Here is an 18,518-nt window from a genome sequence, read left to right as displayed (position 1 = left end):
CAAATGCATTAAAATATGATTTATTTGACTATTTTGGTTTGAAATTTGTTGTGTCGCTTCATCCAAGCACTATTAACATATTTTTTTGATTGCTGATTTCGTCTGCTGTCATTAGCTTGGAGCGGAAAGAAAGGCAGCCATCAAATTTGACCATAAGCCAACACGAAGGAAAATCTGTCAACTCTGTATGTTTACTTACATTTATTCACGACTCTCACATTATAATCAGCGTACTAGACATTCAAAATCCATTGAAGATAGCCGTTCTTCTGCGCATATCGTTTTCCAAGTGAGAAAGGTAATGAGTGTACTATGGTGCACTGAATTAAAATTTGTAAGGAAGAGCTTAGATTTGAATTTTTATTACGTTTGTAAAACTATCAAATGTGTGATATTTAGAGGAATAATGAGACTTTCACTATTTTTTACAAGGCCAAACGACTATTTCCCACCCAAGGTATGCTGTAATGACAAGTTTCCCCCCTTTAACTATGGAAATACCAAACACCCACCCATGGCCAGTTAAATTTAACAGAACCCTAACGCCTGAAAATTTTATCTCCTTTTGCCCCCCTAAAGTTTGAAAACAAAAATTTCCCCCCAGCCTAAGTTTAAGAAAATGGCAGTTTCACCCTAGGGTTTGGTTTTGAAATCTCCGGCGACCTCTCCGGCTCCGTTGCCGACGGCTTCTCCCTCCCGAAGAATCCTCTCCTTCCGGTGATCGGTTTCCTCCCATTTGGAGGCCCGATCGTCGCCGGAAAAGCGGTGGGAGACGAAGAACTTCGTCTCCCACATTATAATCAGCGTACTAGACATTCAAAATCCATTGAAGATAGCCGTTCTTCTGCGCATATCGTTTTCCAAGTGAGAAAGGTAATGAGTGTACTATGGTGCACTGAATTAAAATTTGTAAGGAAGAGCTTAGATTTGAATTTTTATTACGTTTGTAAAACTATCAAATGTGTGATATTTAGAGGAATAATGAGACTTTCACTATTTTTTACAAGGCCAAACGACTATTTCCCACCCAAGGTATGCTGTAATGACAAGTTTCCCCCCTTTAACTATGGAAATACCAAACACCCACCCATGGCCAGTTAAATTTAACAGAACCCTAACGCCTGAAAATTTTATCTCCTTTTGCCCCCCTAAAGTTTGAAAACAAAAATTTCCCCCCAGCCTAAGTTTAAGAAAATGGCAGTTTCACCCTAGGGTTTGGTTTTGAAATCTCCGGCGACCTCTCCGGCTCCGTTGCCGACGGCTTCTCCCTCCCGAAGAATCCTCTCCTTCTGGTGATCGGTTTCCTCCCATTTGGAGGCCCGATCGTCGCCGGAAAACCAGAAGGAGAGGATTCTTCGGGAGGGAGAAGCCGTCGGCAACGGAGCCGGAGAGGTCGCCGGAGATTTCAAAACCAAACCCTAGGGTGAAACTGCCATTTTCTTAAACTTAGGCTGGGGGGAAATTTTTGTTTTCAAACTTTAGGGGGGCAAAAGGAAATTATATTTTAGTTTATTTTTTAATATTATAGAGAAAATGACAATTTTACCCTTAACCCCGTTACTTTTAACTGGCCATGGGTGGGTGTTTGGTATTTCCATAGTTAAAGGGGGGAAACTTGTCATTACAGCATACCTTGGGTGGGAAATAGTCGTTTGGCCTTTTTACAATTAGCTATCTAATAACTATGAGCCTATGATGCTATATCTTCAAAATTAACCCTTTCCATTTGGCCTAAAATTAATGAGATTACAAGAATATGGACGAAATGTCCAAGTTTACAGTACCAAAAAATAATAAAATCCCGAGATTTCAGTCTAAGTTAACATAATTCGTCATAAAACCAGAAGGAAGGGAAAAAAAAAAGGACCATATGTTAAATTGCAAAAAAAAAAAAAAAAAAAACAGAAAAAGCAAAATAATAATGAAAATAAATAAATATATAAATTTTAAAAAAGGAAAGTATTTTGGGCTGGAAAATTATCGATGTATTCTTGATTCAATACATATCCTTAAATACAAAAATTTCAAACAGAAAAGCTAAAATAAACAACTTCCTGAAGACTTAGTTTTTTAGCAGACTCATTCATTTGCACACATCAGCAGATTTTTCAACAGCCCGTGTTAGCATGGTGTAACAGTAGCTAAAACATTTCTGCAACATTCTCCTCCTTGTCTCAATAGTGGGAATTTTCAGTCAATGTGAGCGTTTAGGGTTTCGTTCGAAATCAGATTCTGTTCATGCCAGACTGGGCTGATGAACCAGGAGATAAAGCATTGCTTATTGGGTCGGGAGAAAGAGAGAGTGCCAGAGGGGCTGAAGAAAGTGGCTGGAGACAGAGAAGCTGGCCTAAAAAGTAAGAAATAAAATAAATTGCACAGGGAAGCAAAACTTACCCCACTTATTAATTTTTAAAATTGAGATAGAAAAAAGAGATAAAACTTAATTTTTTTAATATTATTGATTAAATAATAATTATACTCTTAAATTTAATAAATTTTATCAAATTTAATAGTTGATGGATGCATACTAAAATTTTCGAAATTTAATGGATGAAAGTTTGATAATAGACTAAACCTTAATAGAAATAAATCTTATGGATAAAATAAAATAATATGTCAAAAAATAAAAGCAAGAGGAAATAATTTAATAAATTGGATTATAATTTTCTATCCTTCATCATTTGTTACGAAACAATAGTCAATTTTGGCTGAAAATCTTACTAGATGAAAATTTTCTATCCATTTGATATTGTTTTAATAGCCCATGTTCTTTCCCTGTCCAGTCCATGAAATTTGACATCGTACTTGGAAGACTTTGAGAAATATGAAGTGGAGAGTCCGACAAATTAGAGAAATATAATAACATAAAAATTCTAATAGAAATTATTAACTATCTTAATGGGACCCTTCATTTTCCTTGGATTGGTAGCAGAATTGGAACATAATCCAAGACAATGAATAATAATCCAGACCAACAAATAAGCACAAATTCAAGAATCTGGTAGCATTGCAATTAGGGCTGGATTCGAGCCGAGCCGAGCTCGGCTCGCAGCCAGCTCGGGCTCGGCTCGGCTTTTTGAGGGCCGGCTCGAGTTCGGCTCGAGCTCGACTCGAGCCGAATTCGGCTCGGCTCGAGTTCGGCTCGGTAACGGCTCTGCTCGGCTCGTTTTTTATATCAAAACGACACCGTTTTGTATATATATATAAATCAAAACGACGCCGTTTTGTATAAAAAAATTTTAAAAAAATATACCGAGCCAATCCGAGCCAGCTCGGGCTCGGCTCAAGCTCGATCGAGCCGAGCTGAGCCCGGCTCGTTTCGGGCTCGAACCGAGCCGAGCCGAGCTCGAGCTCGAGCTGGCTCGGCTCGAATCCAGCCCTAATTGCAATCAATGGATAAAAGGGAAGCTGCAAAAAGATGAGTTGAAGTTCTTACTGTTAGAAATTTCTTGATGTGCACTAACATTAATTATAGTTTTATTTAATAAAATTAAATAATTAAATAGTTCAATATCAGTTTAGAGATAAACTTAAGTGATCAATAAAGATAAATCTAATACATTTAAAAGTTATGATCTGGGTGGATAGCACAAATATGGGCCTTAAAATTTATTGGACCTTGATAGAGGCTCAATTAACCTAATATAAATAAGTTAGGTCTTTGTTCCAAAACCTAATACAATATAATTTACTCATTCAAAGTTGTCATTTAAAAAGGTTTTTAGAGTAGAAAACCAAGTTATATCAATAAGTGATCTCGGCAGATAATTTCAGGTGATTTTAATAAGTATTTTAATTTTAAATTGTATAAAAATTTAAGTATTTTAAAACCCTAAAGTTTAATTTATAATTGAATGATTTATTTTATTCTGTTCTATGAAATAAATCTAACATTTACTTCTTCCTTGGGAGTTCAAACTACAATCCAGTGCCATTTAGCCTAAGATGTTGTTTGACAATTCCCCAGTCAATGAAGCGTTCAAGATTCTTGAGAGGGAATGCACTATTTCATCCATGGCTGGACGATGAATAGCATTTTTCTTCAAGCAACTTTTAGTCAATCTGATCACAGTTATAGCAAGTTCGGAAGGATAGTTCCCTAGCATAGAGGGATCTATGAAGTGTCCCAAATTTTCGTGCCCATCTTTAAGCACAACATCCAAGGCATCTGATAAATACGTACTATCTTCTCCATATAATGCAGCAGCTTCTTTCCCAGTGAGTATCTCTAGCATCAGAACACCAAATGCATAGACATCAAGTGATAAGGCCATTAATTGTTACTATTTTGATTCAGAATTCCTTTGTGTTGTGTGAAAATTTGATTTAATCTAAAAGAATTACTTATCTTTTTGTTTTTAGGAAGCTTTGAGCAATTTTGGAATAAATAGGGCCAAAAAGATGAAAAACTGGAGCAGATATATTAAACTGGAAATTTCGTAATGCAGACTAGGCGTGGGCACATGAAAGATGAGAGCAGAATCCGGAAAACAGATTTGAACGCCCAGATCAGCTGCAAGAGTCCAGAAAATATTAATATTTGCTTTCTAGGAAAAGGATAATCACCAGCTGAAAAAGATGATTAATTGAGCTAAATAAGGAATGATATTTTTGGAAGAAGGATTTATATTAAAAATACATATCTTTTCCTTTCTTTTTGGGAAGATATGTATCACTTTGCTTGATTGGATTAGGAGATTATGATTCACTTTCAATTTTCAGATTTTTAGTAGGAAGATAATATATATACTCTTATTTTTATTTGAGAAATTATCAACCATTGTACTTAGAGAATTAGAGAGAAAAACATGGTCTACAGTGGCTGAATAATTTATCTTGGTTGAAGGGATCTGAAACCATGGAACTACAATGATTGTGAGATTTATTTTTGTTCTTTAATGCATCTTTTTATTTATTTGAGTATTGATTATCTTTCTGAATTATTTGTTTATGATTATGTTGGTTGATTTCTAAGGCGCGCGATTAGTTTATCAATTAATATAATCTACGACTAGTTTAGGTGCTGAATCCGTAATTGTTCAATCCATCTAATCGAAGTGGCAACTAAGTTTATCGTTTGCTGCGTCAGAAGCGATAATCCTAGGGAAATAATCAACTAGATTAAATGCAACGTCATACGTTTGTGTTGTCTTGCTTTGTTGGTCTTTCTAATTCGTAATGCTATTGTTTAATTAAATTTGAGATCGTATCCGAATTATTAATCAATAAGGGTTAATTGAAATACATGTTTTTGGTTAACTAATCGTAAGGAAGGACAAGTTAATTTAATACCACAACGAATATTTGAATAATTAATTTGATATTTTGTTTCGATGATCGATCGTAATTCCAATGGTGGATGTGACCGAAAACCAAGGTTTGTTAAATCGATTTATTCCTTTTAGAATATTTTACTGAATTTTTAATTAGTGTTTTTCATTATAATTCGCATTCACTTCAAAACCCCCTTTTTATTTATTTGTTTCGATTTATTCGTGACGATATACTAATCAAAGCTCTTCGAGGGAACGATCCCTACTTTCCTTTACTACATTTTTGTTGCAGGAATTTAGGATTTAATTTGGGTGTCAACGACAACACGTACCATCAAGCTTTGTGGAAACTAGACCATTTTCAAGATACTCAGGAGCCATGAAACCTCTAGTCCCTACAATGTGCCATGTCAAGGCAAACTCACCTTCCTTCCCCACTGTTGGCCTTGCTTGAGAAAAGTTTGCTATTTTAGCCCTGAAATTACTATAAAGTAGAACATTACTGCTGTTTATATCTTGGTGAACATGAGGAGGGCTGGTGAAGCTATGCAGATACTCAAGTCCTATGGCTACATCCAAGGCAATTTGAATTCTTTGTACCCAATTCAAAACTTTCCCTTCATTTCTTTTGTCATAAATCCAGTCACTCAAGGATCCATTGTCAGCAAACTCATAAACCAAATACCAATTCCCTTCATTGAAACAAACCCCCGATAGGTGGATTAGACTAGAATGATTGATCTTGTTCAACAAATTTATCTCCTCCGACACATCTCCATTCATTTTCTTAATGGCAGCAAAATCACCATTTATTTTGCCACGATAAACAGATCCTTCAATCCAACAACTGGAGCTGAAATTATCTGTTTCAGATTGAAGCTCTTTAAAATTGTACACCCTCAGAGATTGAGCTATATAAGACAAAATGTCTAAAACTTCCAGAGAGTTTTTGTTTAGTGGCATTTCACTTTCCTCAAAGTTATCTGAGGCGACAACTTCCATAGGCTCCCTCTTACTTCTGCGAATCAATAATGAAAGTAATAGTGATTCAAGAAGAAGCAAGACAGAATCAAGATTGGGGCAACAAAGAAGAAAACCAAGAAAGGATCGTAAGAGAGAATATGCTGCTACTTTGCTTTCTGTATCTTCATTAGGTTTTTGTTGCTTAACTAAACTAGAGTTAGTTACATGTGTTTTATACAAGTCTTAGCTCACGTGTACATAAAACAGAAACGTGTGTACATGATTTTACTTTTCTACCCATTTCTCTTTCACTACTGTACCAACATCCCCCCATAAACAGGACTTTCTATAAGTCCTAACACCAGATCAACAATTTTCAGATTCTTCATTCCATTGCAGTTTCAGTCAAATTCAGCTCTCATTCAACTTCAGTCAACTTCTGCTAATTATTCATACTCAAATGCTATAACAACTTTCAGATTCTTCATGCCATTGCAGTTTCAGTCAAATTCAGCTCTCATTCAACTTCAGTCAACTTCTACTAATTATTCATACTCAAATGCTATGACAACTAATCAACCTCAAGCACCAATTAATCAACATTTTATTTGCTGCTATATCATCAGCAATTAACTACAACTACTAAAAAAATCAACTAATGTAGCCATACAGCTGCTCTCATAATATCAGAACTCAAACATTTTACCAAAAAAATCAACTACTGCTGCCACCCAGCTACTGCCATAATGTCATTCTTCGTAGCTTATGCCCTAAAGTCATTCTTAAATCATTCAGGTGACAACTACTGCTTAGATAAGACTAGAAAATTCTCCAAACTGCACACATTAAGTGCATCTCTCAGTGTTGCAAATTGTCCAGCAGCTAATGGTTTAGTAAGAACATATGCCTTCTGAAACTCAGTAGGCACATACTGAATTATAAGCTGTTTTGCAGAAATTTGATCTCTGATGTAATGTGCATCAATCTCTATATGTTTGGCTCTTGCATGATACACAAAATTACAAGCAAGAGAGCTTGCACTTTGGTTATCACACCAAACCACAGGTGGGGCTGAGAACTGCAATCCAAGTTCAGTAAATAAACTCCTCACCCATGCAATTTCAGTGGCTGTTTGGGAAAGAGCTCTGTACTCAGCTTTAGTAGAAGATAAGACAACCACTTTCTGCTTTCTTGAACTCCATTGGATGAGATTTGGACCAAGAAAGAGACAATAGCCTGTTGTTGATTTTCTGTCATGCAAGCTACTTGCCCAGTCTGCATTTGAGAAGCAGTTGAGTTGCAGCATGTTTCCTGGTGTGAAGTGCAAGCCAAAACTGAGGGTTCCTTTAATGTATCTGAGCACTCTCTTACAAGCTTGCCAATGTGTATGAGTGGGTTTTTGCAAAAATTGACTCAGCTTGTTCACAGAAAATGCTATGTCTAGTCTGGAAAGTGTCAAGTATTGAAGAGCACCCACTACACTTCTGTATAAGGAAGGATCATCAAAGGTTGGGCTGTCATCTAATGTTAGCCTTGAACCAGTGGCAAATGGAGTTGTACAAGGCTTGGCATCTCCCATTTTTGTCTTTGACAGTAAGTCTTGAGCATACTTGGTATGATTCAAGTGAAGACCAGTAGAAAACCTTGTAACTTCAAAACCCAAAAAATAGTACAGTGACCCTAGAATCTTGAGAGCAAATTTGTCATTTAGATGTTGAACTAACTTGTCAACAAGAGTCATATCATTGCCAGTTAGCAAGATATCATCAACATACACCAATACATAGATTACCTTGCCACTCTTGTTATACAAAAACAGGCTTGTATCCATGACAGCACTTACAAAACCCCAAGCAAGGAATGCAGACTTCAATTTGTCAAACCAGGCCCAAGGGGCCTGTTTCAAACCATACAGGGCCTTATTTTGCTTGCACACTAATTTATTCTTCCTACATTCAGTGATGAATCCCTCTGGTTGAGACATATATACCTGCTCCTCCAAGTCACCATTTAAAAAGGCATTGTGGCTAACAGTTGGAACAATCGTAGAAGAATCAGATGGCGGAGGGCGGTGAATTATGGTTTGGGAGCTTGAAGGTTCAGATGGCAGCGAAATAAGAATTGTTGTGAAGAGGTATAAAGTTGGATCATCTCCAGTAAACCCATTAGCATAAGCTATACTTTCTTTACTAACATTAAATCTCATACTAATATCTAGAACATTATCCCCCCAAGTAAGTAACAAGAAATTTGGTGGTATTTACAGTTTGATTACTTGTGGGGCAAGCACATCTCAGTGGCACTTGTAAAATCAAACCAGGATGTAAGTTTGTTGCACTATAAATGTTCTCACGCATAAGAATATTACAGGTAGAAAGACCCTAGAAAGTGTCATTTGCGATGGTGAAATAAGTGTCATATATGGAGGGAATAGTGAAAGAGGTGTTGGCCTGATAATACTGACCTGAACAGGAACAATTTACAGGAACAATCACCTCTTTATCTATAGGTAATACTTCTGTAAAACTTGAGATATCATTGAGGCGAGCGAGTTCTGATGGGTCTGCAGATGTGAGTTTAGATATGGTGGAGACTGTATCATAAGGAGGTTGAGCTCTGAAGATCATAAAAGCTCCACAGGATTGATATTCACTATTACAAGAGTAAAGAAAAGCTGGAGATGGACCTGTTTCATCTTTTTTATCACAGTCCAACACTGAGTTGCCTGAATAATTTTGTTGAGCATTGATGTTCGACAATAAAAAGCAGGAGAGTATGAAAAAAATCTGCAGAACATTATCCATCAGGAACTTCGTTTGATTTAACAATATATTGGGAAGATTTTTGAGAAAATTGTTGAACTCTGCAAGGCTTAAGAATTCTTAGATAGAACAATCATGTTGACCTAGTAGGATTTCCAGGGTCTTTCCCCAGTCAAGTCTACGCTGATTTAAAATAAAGAAATTAGTCGATTTAAAGGACTTCTATTTGGTCCTTCGTCCAAATCAACCATTGACCAACCAAATTTACATATATAATCTATTAATGACTAATAGAATCAGAAAAGGTCCGTTGATTTTTTCATGATCCTGTGAGCAACTGGCTTATAGCGCAGCATAATTATTTCTAGTTGTTTTGTTGAAATTCCAAAAAAAATTATTTCTTAATTGAGCATTTAATTATTTAGGAGTGAAGTGATGTTGATGTATTATGCGCGTAAACGAACAAGATGAATATTGTTATTACTAAGAAGAAAATAAAAATATGCTTTCACAATAATTATAAGTTAAAATGATTTCTTTTTATTATTATTTTAATAGTGTAACTAGATTTACCTTATATTTAAACATTAATTATATATGACATTAACATCGTATAGTTGTATAGCCGTTGGTATAGGGTCAAATAATTATGAACCATAATACTATTAATTTATCGATTATGAAAGGTTAAAGGACTATTTTTCACCTAAATATTAGTCTAATTTCAAAAATATATTTGTGATGTTTCAAAAATTCAAATACCTATATATAAGTTAACTGTTGTTAAAATTTTTAATCATGGTTAAAGATAAAAATTTTATTTTATTAATAATATTAAAAAATATATAAAATTATATATATTTTCTTTTATAAGTTTTAAAAATTAATAATTTATTTATTATTATTTTTTTTTTAGAAAGTAACATCCCCCACTAAGGAGATACATATTTGCGATTTGACCTATGCATGTGAAGACTGAAGAAGAAGCTGAAAAAAGAAGGCTAGAAGACTAGAAGACTGAAGAAGAAGCTGAAACGCAGATGTTAATTAGTGGGAAAGTTTTTTCTTCTTTTGACCTATGCATGTGAAGACGTAAAAAATTTTATAAAAAAGAGTGCATGAAGACGAAGAAGAAAAGACCATAAGACTGAATAAGAAGTTGAAACGTCTGCATTAATTAAAGGGAAAGCCTTTTTTCTGTTTGGCCAATGTTTGTTAAATGGAGAAAAAGAAGGCCAAAAGACTAAAGAGAAAAGAAGGACAACAAAAGATTGAAGAAGCTGATACGCCTGCATTAATTAGAGGGAAAGTCTTTTTCCGTTTAGCGAATGTGTATGGAGATGGAGAAAAGAAGGTTAAAAGACTAAAGAACATTAATTAGGGGGAGAGTCTTTTTCCCATTGGCCAATGTGTGAAGATGGAGAAAAGAAGGTCAAAAGACTAAAGAGAAGCTGATACGCAAGCCTTAATTAAAGGGAAAGTTTCCCTTAGACCAGTGTGCATGAAGCGGCTCGCGAGCCACTTGGTTGTACAGCTTGGGTTTGAGTTTGAATTATTTATATTGACATAAAAAACTTAGATTCATTTTGAACTTGTTTAAGCAGAGATCAAATTCAAGTTTGAATAAATTTAATTTAAATACAGTCTTGTATAACCCAAGGAAAGATCATTGGACAACTATGAAATGGCTCCTTAGAAACATCAATGGTGCAATTGATCTTGGTTTGATTTATTAAAGTAGAACTATGAGGATGGAGCTAGAAGGTTTCATTGATTCTAATTAAGTTAGTGACAAAGATAAAAGAAAATAAGCCTTGTAATATTACTTCGGCGGTGGATTGAAGGGGTCAATTGGCCCCTCTTGCATTTGAAAAATTAGCGATTTATATATATATAAAATATCCATATAATCCTTAATATTTTATAAAAACTCTTTTTAAATTTTGTTATTTTTTATTGACCCTTATATTTTACTCTAATTTCCTCGATTCTCCAAAGTTTTATTTCACAGTTGCAACTTCTTGTAGCCTTCTTAACCATGGAGTCTGAGTTTATTTAGCAATAGAAGCTATCAAAGAGGTTGTTTGTATCAGCCAAATTATGACGCAGTTTATTTAGTAAATTTTCTATCCTTCACCATTTGTTAACAGAATTGTGTTGCAGGTTAAATTGATTTATAATAAAACTATGTATATATATTTTATAAACACAAACTAAGTATACAAATTATATAATCACATGATTAAATATTATTTTATTTTTAATTTAAAATCATTATAATTATATGGTGGCATAAAAATTCTAACCGAATTTCTTATATGAGAATTTTGATGCAACACTTCATTTTCCTTGGATTAATAGCAGAATTTGAACATAATCCAAGACAATGAGGAATAACCCAGATGAATAAGCACAAATTTCACTAGATACCTAGAACGTGCGCATTGAATTCCAGAAACTGGTAGCAGGGCAATCAATGGATAAAAGGGAAGCTGAAAAAAGATGAGTTGAAATTCTTACTTTTTCCTTGGGAGCTCAAACTACAATCTAGTACCATTTAGCCTGAGATGTTGTTTGACAATTCCCCAGTCAATGAAGCGTTCAAGATTCTCGAGAGAGAATGCACTATTTCATCCATGGCTGGACGATGAATAGCACTTTTATTCAAGCAACTTTCAATCAATCTGATCACAGTCATAGCAAGTTCGGAAGGATAGTTCCCCTGCATAGAGGGATCTATGAAGTGTCCCAAATTTTCGTGCCCATCTTTAAGCACAACATCCAAGGCATCTGATAAATACGTATTATCTTCTCCATATAATGCAGCAGCTTCTTTCCCAGTGAGTATCTCCAGCATCAGAACACCAAATGCATAGACATCAAGCTTTGTGGAAACTATACCATTTTCAAGATACTCAGGAGCCATGAAGCCTTTAGTCCCTACAATATGCCTTGTCAAGGCAAACTGACCTCCCTGCCCCTCTGTTGGCCTTGCTAGAGAAAAGTTTGCTATTTTAGCCCTGAAATCACTATCAAGTAGAACATTACCGCTATTGATATCTTGGTGAACATGAGGAGGACTGGTGAAGCTATGCAGATACTCAAGTCCTGTGGCTACATCCAATGCAATTTGTATTCTTTGTACCCAATTTAAAACTTTCCCTTCATTTCTGTTGTCATAAATCCAGTCACTCAAGGGTCCATTGTCAGCAAACTCATAAACCAAATACCAATTTCCTTCATTGAAACAAACCCCAGATAGGTGGACTAGACTAGAATGATTGATCTTGTTCAATAAATTTATCTCCTTCGACACATCTCCATTCATTTTCTTAATGGCAGAAAAATCACCATTTATTGTGCCACGATAAACAGATCCTTTAATCCAACAACTGGAGCTGAAATTATCTGTTGCAGATTGAAGCTCTTTAAAATCGTACACCTTCAGAGATTGAGCTACATGAGACATAACGTCTAAAACTTCCTGAGATTCTTCGTCCGAGTTTTTGTTTAATGGCATTACACGTTCCTCAAAGCTATCTGAGACGACGGTTGCCACAGGCTCCCTCTTACTTCTACGAATCAACAGAAAGAAAACTACCCCACCGAAGATCAATGTTAGAGCACTGCCTGCAAGAACCCCTACAACGGCATAAATCCAAGTTTTCCCTGAGCCTCCATTGGAGCCAGATTTAGAAGATGGGGGTGAAGGTGAAGATGGAGGTGGTGGTGGCGGCTCTGCGGTTTGAGGATCTGTTGGCAAATTTTGTAAGGGAACTAGTACTGTGGTGAAGGGATAAATAGTGGGTGCTTCCTCAGAAATCTCATTAGCTTCAAGAGTCCTTCCAGTATCAACACCATATCTTGCACTAATACGAGAAATGGTGTCACCCCAAGTGACTATGTAGCTCAATAGATACTGAACTTTGACATGAGATTGGTTCTTCGTGGGACAGGCACATCTAAGAGGAACAGTGAGTCTTGTACCAGAATATAAATTCTTAGTAAGAATAATGTTTTGTTGCTTCAGAGCTTGGCAAGTTGACAATCCTTGGAAGGTATTATTTGCTATAACGAAATAGGTGTCATCGTGCTGAATAGCATGAGTGGTGTTTGCCTGGTAATACTTACCTGAACAAGAGCAGTTTACTGGAACTATAACCCGCCAATTTGTTGCGAATGTAGCACTCTCATTAACTCCATTTATTTGAGAGAGCTGAGATGGATCAGAGTTCAGGAGTGTGGAGATGGAAGCTACAGTGTTGAAAGGAGGGAGAGATCTGAAGATAAGATAAGCTTTGCAATTCCTGTGTAGGCCATTACAGGAGTACCCAAGAACAGAGTTTGAATTTGAAGTATTCACTATGCGGCAGGCTGTTGTAGCTTTTCTAACATAAGGCTGCTGAGCATAAATTGAAGAACGGAAACGTAGCATCAACAGACAAAAGACAGAAATCAGAGTAAGGGAAGCCATTTTGAACATGGAAGAACAGAAATGTAGCAAGTCAATGTGTTGCTAGACATATTATTTGATGAGGGCTTAACTGTAGAATTTGTGAAGCGAAATTTCTGGGAACACGCCGTTGACCGCACCCACCATCATCAACGCTAAGGAATTGAGCTTAATCGAAGTTTGGTAGGCCCGCAACATAGTATTCCAAGCATTAAAAAGGAGAAGGCCAAAGGACTGTTTCCCACCCAAAGTATGTTATTATCTCAAGTTTCTCCTATTAACTTTAACAATTTCATTTACTTACTTATAAATGGTTAAAATTAACACAATGCTAACCCCTTAAAATTTAATTTAGTTTTCCTCCTAACTCCTAAAAACTAACCATTTCCCCCTAGACCAAATTTTAGAAACTAGTATTCCCCTAGGATTTAATTTATTTTTAATATTATAAATCAAATAAAGATTTTATCTTTTAAATTGTTAATTTTAACTATTTATAGGTAGATAAATGAAATTTTCATAATTAACAAATGAAAAGTTGATATTACAACATACTTTGGGTGGAAAATAGTCCTTTGGCCAAAAGAGAAATATTAAGACAGGTAGCATTCAGAAATTGATTAAAAATCAAGGCTAGAATAATGTAAACAACTAGATATGAGATCTCAAGCCACAGATAAATTCCACAATAATATTGTATACAGTAATGGAAAATTTCTTGCAAATGCATTCAAATATGATTTATTTGACTATTTTGGTTTGAAATTTTTTGTGTCGCTTCATCCAAGCACCATTAACATATTTTTTTGATTGCTGATTTCCTCTGCTGTCATTAGCTTGGAGCGGAAAGAAAGGCAGCCATCAAATTTGACCATAAGCCAACACGAAGGAAAATCTGTCAACTCTGTATGTTTACTTACATTTATTCACGACTCGCATATTATAATTGGAGTACAAAACATTCAAAATCCATTGAAGATAGCCGTTCTTCTGCGCATATCGTTTTCCAAGTGAGAAAGGTAATGAGTATATTATGCTATAGTGAAATTGATAGAATTTGTAAGGAGAAGTTTTAGATTTGAATTTTTATTACGTTTGTAAAACTATTAAATGTGTGATATTTAGAGGAATAATAAGACTTTTCACTATCTTTTACAATTAGCTATCTCTATGAGCCTATGATGCTACATCTTCAAAATTAACCCTTTCTATGTGGCCTTACAAGAATATGGACGAAATGTCCAAGTTTACGGACCAAAAAATAATAAGGAAGGGAAAAAAAAAAGGACCATATGTTGAATTGCCAAAAAAAAAAAACAGACAAAGCAAAATAATAATGAAAATAAATAAATATATAAATTTTAAAAAAGGAAAGTATTTTGGGCTGGAATATTATCGATGTATTCTTCATTCAATACATATCCTTAAATACAAAAATTTCAAACAGAAAAGCTAAAATAAACAACTTCCTACAGACTTAGTTTTTAGCAGACTCATTCATTTGCACACATCAGCAGATTTTTCGACAGCCCATGTTAGCATGGTGTAACAGTGGCTAAAACATTTTTGCAACATTCTCCTCCTTGTCTCAATAGTGGGAATTTTCAGTCAATGTGAGCGTTTAGGGTTCCGCTCGAAATCAGATTCTGTTCATGCCAGAGTGGGCTGATGAACCAGGAGATAAAGCATTGCTTATTGGGTCGGGAGAAAGAGAGAGTGCCGGAGGGGCTGAAGAAAGTGGCTGGAGACAGAGAAGCTGGCCTAAAAAGTAAGAAATAAAATACACCGCACAGGGAAGATTAAGTTTTCAAAATTTTTGTGAGAGAAAATTATTAGTTTTTAAAATTAAAATAAAGATAAAATTTAATTTTTTTAATTTTATCAGTTAAATAATAATTATACTCTTGATTTAATAAATTTTATTAAATTTAATATATTAAGATTTTCGAAATTTAATAGATGATTAAACCTTAATAAGAATAAATCTTGTGGATAAAATAAAATAATATGGCAAAAAATAAAAGCAAGAGAAAATAATTTAATAAATTGGATTATAATTTTCTATCCTTCATCATTTGTTGCAAAACAATAGTCAATTTTGGCTGAAAATCTTAGTAAATGAAAATTTTCTGCCCTCCGTTTGATATTGTTTTAATAGCCCATGTTCTTTCCCTGTCCAGTCCATGAAATTTGATATCGTACTTGGAAGACTTTGAGAAATATGAAGTGGAGAGTCCGACAAATTAGAGAAATATAATAACATAAAAATTCTAATAGAAATTATTAACTATCTTAATGCGACCCTTCATTTTCCTTGGATTGGTAGCAGAATTGGAACATAATCCAAGACAATGAATAATAATCCAGATGAACAAATACGCACAAATTCAAGAATCTGGTAGCACTGCAATCAATGGAGAAAAGGGAAGCTGCAAAAAGATGAGTTGAAGTTCTTACTTCTTCCTTGGGAGTTCAAACTACAATCTAGTAGCATTTAGCGTGCGATGTTGTTTGACAATTCCCGAGTCAATGAAGCGTTCAGGATTCTCGAGAGAGAATGCACTATTTCATGTATGGCTGGGCGATGAATAGCATTTTTCTTCAAGCAATTTTCAGTCAATCTGATCACAGTTACAGCAAGTTCGGAAGGATAGTTCCCTAGCATAGAGGGATCTATGAAGTGTCCCAAATTTCCATGCTCATCTTTAAGCACAACATCCAAGGCATCTGATAAATACGTACTATCTTCTCCATATAATGCAGCAGCTTCTTTCCCAGTGAGTATCTCCAGCATGAGTACACCAAATGCATAGACATCAAGCTTTGTGGAAACTATACCATTTTCAAGATACTCAGGAGCCATGAAACCTCTAGTCCCTACAATGTGCCTTGTCAAGGCAAACTCACCTTCCTTCCCCACTGTTGGCCTAGCTAGAGAAAAGTTTGCTATTTTAGCCCTGAAATTACTATCAAGTAGAACATTACTGCTGTTTATATCTTGGTGAACATGAGGAGGGCTGGTGAAGCTATGCAGATACTCAAGTCCTGTGGCTACATCCAAAGCAATTTGAATTCTTTGTGCCCAATTCAAAACTTTCCCTTCATTTCTTTTGTCATAAATCCAGTCATTCAAGGATCCATTGTCAGTAAACTCATAAACCAAATACCAATTCCCTTCATTGAAACAAACCCCAGATAGGTGGATTAGACTAGAATGATTGATCTTGTTCAACAAATTTATCTCCTGCGACACATCTCCATTCATTTTCTTAATGGCAGCAAAATCACCATTTATTTTGCCACGATAAACAGATCCTTTAATCCAACAACTGGAGCTGAAATTATCTGTTGCAGATTGAAGCTCTTTAAAATTGTACACCCTCAGAGATTGAGCTATATAAGACAAAATGTCTAAAACTTCCTGAGAGTTTTTGTTTAATGGCATTTCACGTTCCTCATCTGAGGCGACAACTTCCACAGGCTCCCTCTTACTTCTGCGAATCAACAGAAAGAAAACTACTCCACCGATGATCATTCTAAGAGCACTGCCAACAAGAACCCCTACAACGGCATAAATCCAAGTTCTCCCTGAGCCTCCATTGGAGCCAGATTTAGAAGATGGAGGTGGTGGCGGCTCTGCTGTTTGAGCATCTGTTGGCAAATTTTGTAAGGGAACTAGTACTGTGATGAAGGGATAAATGTTGGGTGCTTGCTCAGAAATCCCATTAGCTTCAAGAGTCCTTCCAGTATCAACACCATATCTTGCACTAATACGAGAAATAGTGTCACCCCAAGTGACTATGTAGCTCAATAAATACTGAACTTTGACATGAGATTGGTTCTTCGTGGGACAGGCACATCTAAGAGGAACAGTGAGTCTTGTACCAGAATATAAATTCTTAGTAAGACTACTGTTTTGTTCCTTCAGAGCTTGGCTAGTTGACAATCCTTGGAAGGTATTATTTGCTACAACAACGAAATAGGTGTTATCGTGCTGAATAACATAAGTGGTGTTTGCCTGGTAATACTTACCTGAACAAGAGCAGTTTACAGGAACTATGACCCGCCTATTTGTTTCGAATGTAGCATTTTCAGAAGCTCCATTTATTTGAGAGAGCTGAGATGGATCAGAGTTCAAGAGTGTGGAGATGGAAGCTACAGTGTTGAAAGGAGGGAGAGATCTGAAGATAAGATAAGCTTGGCAATTCCTGTTTAGGCCATTGCAGGAGTACCCAAGAACAGAATTTGAATTTGAAGTGTCTACTTTGTGGCAAGCTGTTGTAGCTTTTCCAAGATAAGGCTGCTGAGCGTAAATCGAAGAACATAAAGATAGCATCAACAGAGAAAAAACAGAAATGAGAGTAAGGGAAGCCATTTTGAACATGGAAGAACAGAAATGTAGCAAGTCAATATGTTGCTAGAGATTTTTTTTTTTTAATGAAGGATTAAATGTAAATTTGTGACGCGAAATTTCTGGGAACATGCCGTTAATCGCACCCACCATTATCTTTCAGCATTTTTGCTCTTAACGCTAGGGAATTGAGAGCTTCATTGAAGTTTGGTTAGGCCCACAACATACTTCCAAGCATTAAAAAGAAAGGCCGAAGTTATGCCACAACACACTATTTCAAGCACTAAAAAAGGCCTAAAGTTCTTCCCACAGAAGGTTCATCGTATTTCCGACTTTTAAGGCTATTTTTAACTTCTACGTGAAGTTTTGAAAAGTGGAATAACTATTGATCGACTTAAAATTAATAATTTTATTAATTTTATAAGTAAAATTGATATTTAATTAGTGATATTAAAAAAATGAATTTTTTTTTTCTTAACCTTAATAACTAATAATTTTTCAGGATTAAACTTTAAAAAGTTATATTTTTTTCCCTAAGGTTTCTATTTTCTGACAAATTCTCTTCCTCTTTGGCAATTGGCACCCTCCAACCCTCTCCCTCCCTTCTTCCAAACTTGTGTTTACTAGAGAAAACAAGTCTTCGTTTAGATGAAGACAAGTCTTCTTCTGGATGAAGATGAATTATCTTCATCCAAACAAATTAATAAAGACGAAAA

General features: G+C 35.5%; 2 protein-coding genes and 1 pseudogene across 2 annotated transcripts; all 3 read right to left on the bottom strand.

Annotated features, from left to right (window-relative positions):
* Nucleotides 1-3,935: 3,935 nt before the first annotated feature.
* LOC123227599 lies at nt 3,936-9,040 on the bottom strand (annotated as a pseudogene).
* A 2,283-nt stretch (nt 9,041-11,323) lies between these two features.
* Nucleotides 11,324-13,609, bottom strand: LOC123193506 (lysM domain receptor-like kinase 4). Its single transcript, XM_044606536.1, has one exon. The coding sequence runs from the start codon at nt 13,479-13,481 to the stop codon at nt 11,556-11,558; it is 1,926 nt and encodes a 641-aa protein (XP_044462471.1). The 5' UTR covers nt 13,482-13,609; the 3' UTR covers nt 11,324-11,555.
* Nucleotides 13,610-15,685: 2,076 nt separating this feature from the next.
* Nucleotides 15,686-17,862, bottom strand: LOC123193514 (lysM domain receptor-like kinase 4). The gene has a single exon (XM_044606545.1). The coding sequence runs from the start codon at nt 17,833-17,835 to the stop codon at nt 15,946-15,948; it is 1,890 nt and encodes a 629-aa protein (XP_044462480.1). The 5' UTR covers nt 17,836-17,862; the 3' UTR covers nt 15,686-15,945.
* Nucleotides 17,863-18,518: the final 656 nt, after the last annotated feature.

This window comes from Mangifera indica, chromosome 1, assembly GCF_011075055.1.
Source record: "Mangifera indica cultivar Alphonso chromosome 1, CATAS_Mindica_2.1, whole genome shotgun sequence".
NCBI lineage: Eukaryota > Viridiplantae > Streptophyta > Magnoliopsida > Sapindales > Anacardiaceae > Mangifera > Mangifera indica.
This window is presented reverse-complemented; position numbering and strand designations above follow the sequence as displayed.

What these genes read in the sequence shown, in the direction of transcription:
- LOC123193506 (XM_044606536.1), bottom strand. Translation starts at nt 13,481, where the DNA reads ATGTTCAAAATGGCTTCCCTTACTCTGATTTCTGTCTTTTGTCTGTTG.
- LOC123193514 (XM_044606545.1), bottom strand. Translation starts at nt 17,835, where the DNA reads ATGTTCAAAATGGCTTCCCTTACTCTCATTTCTGTTTTTTCTCTGTTG.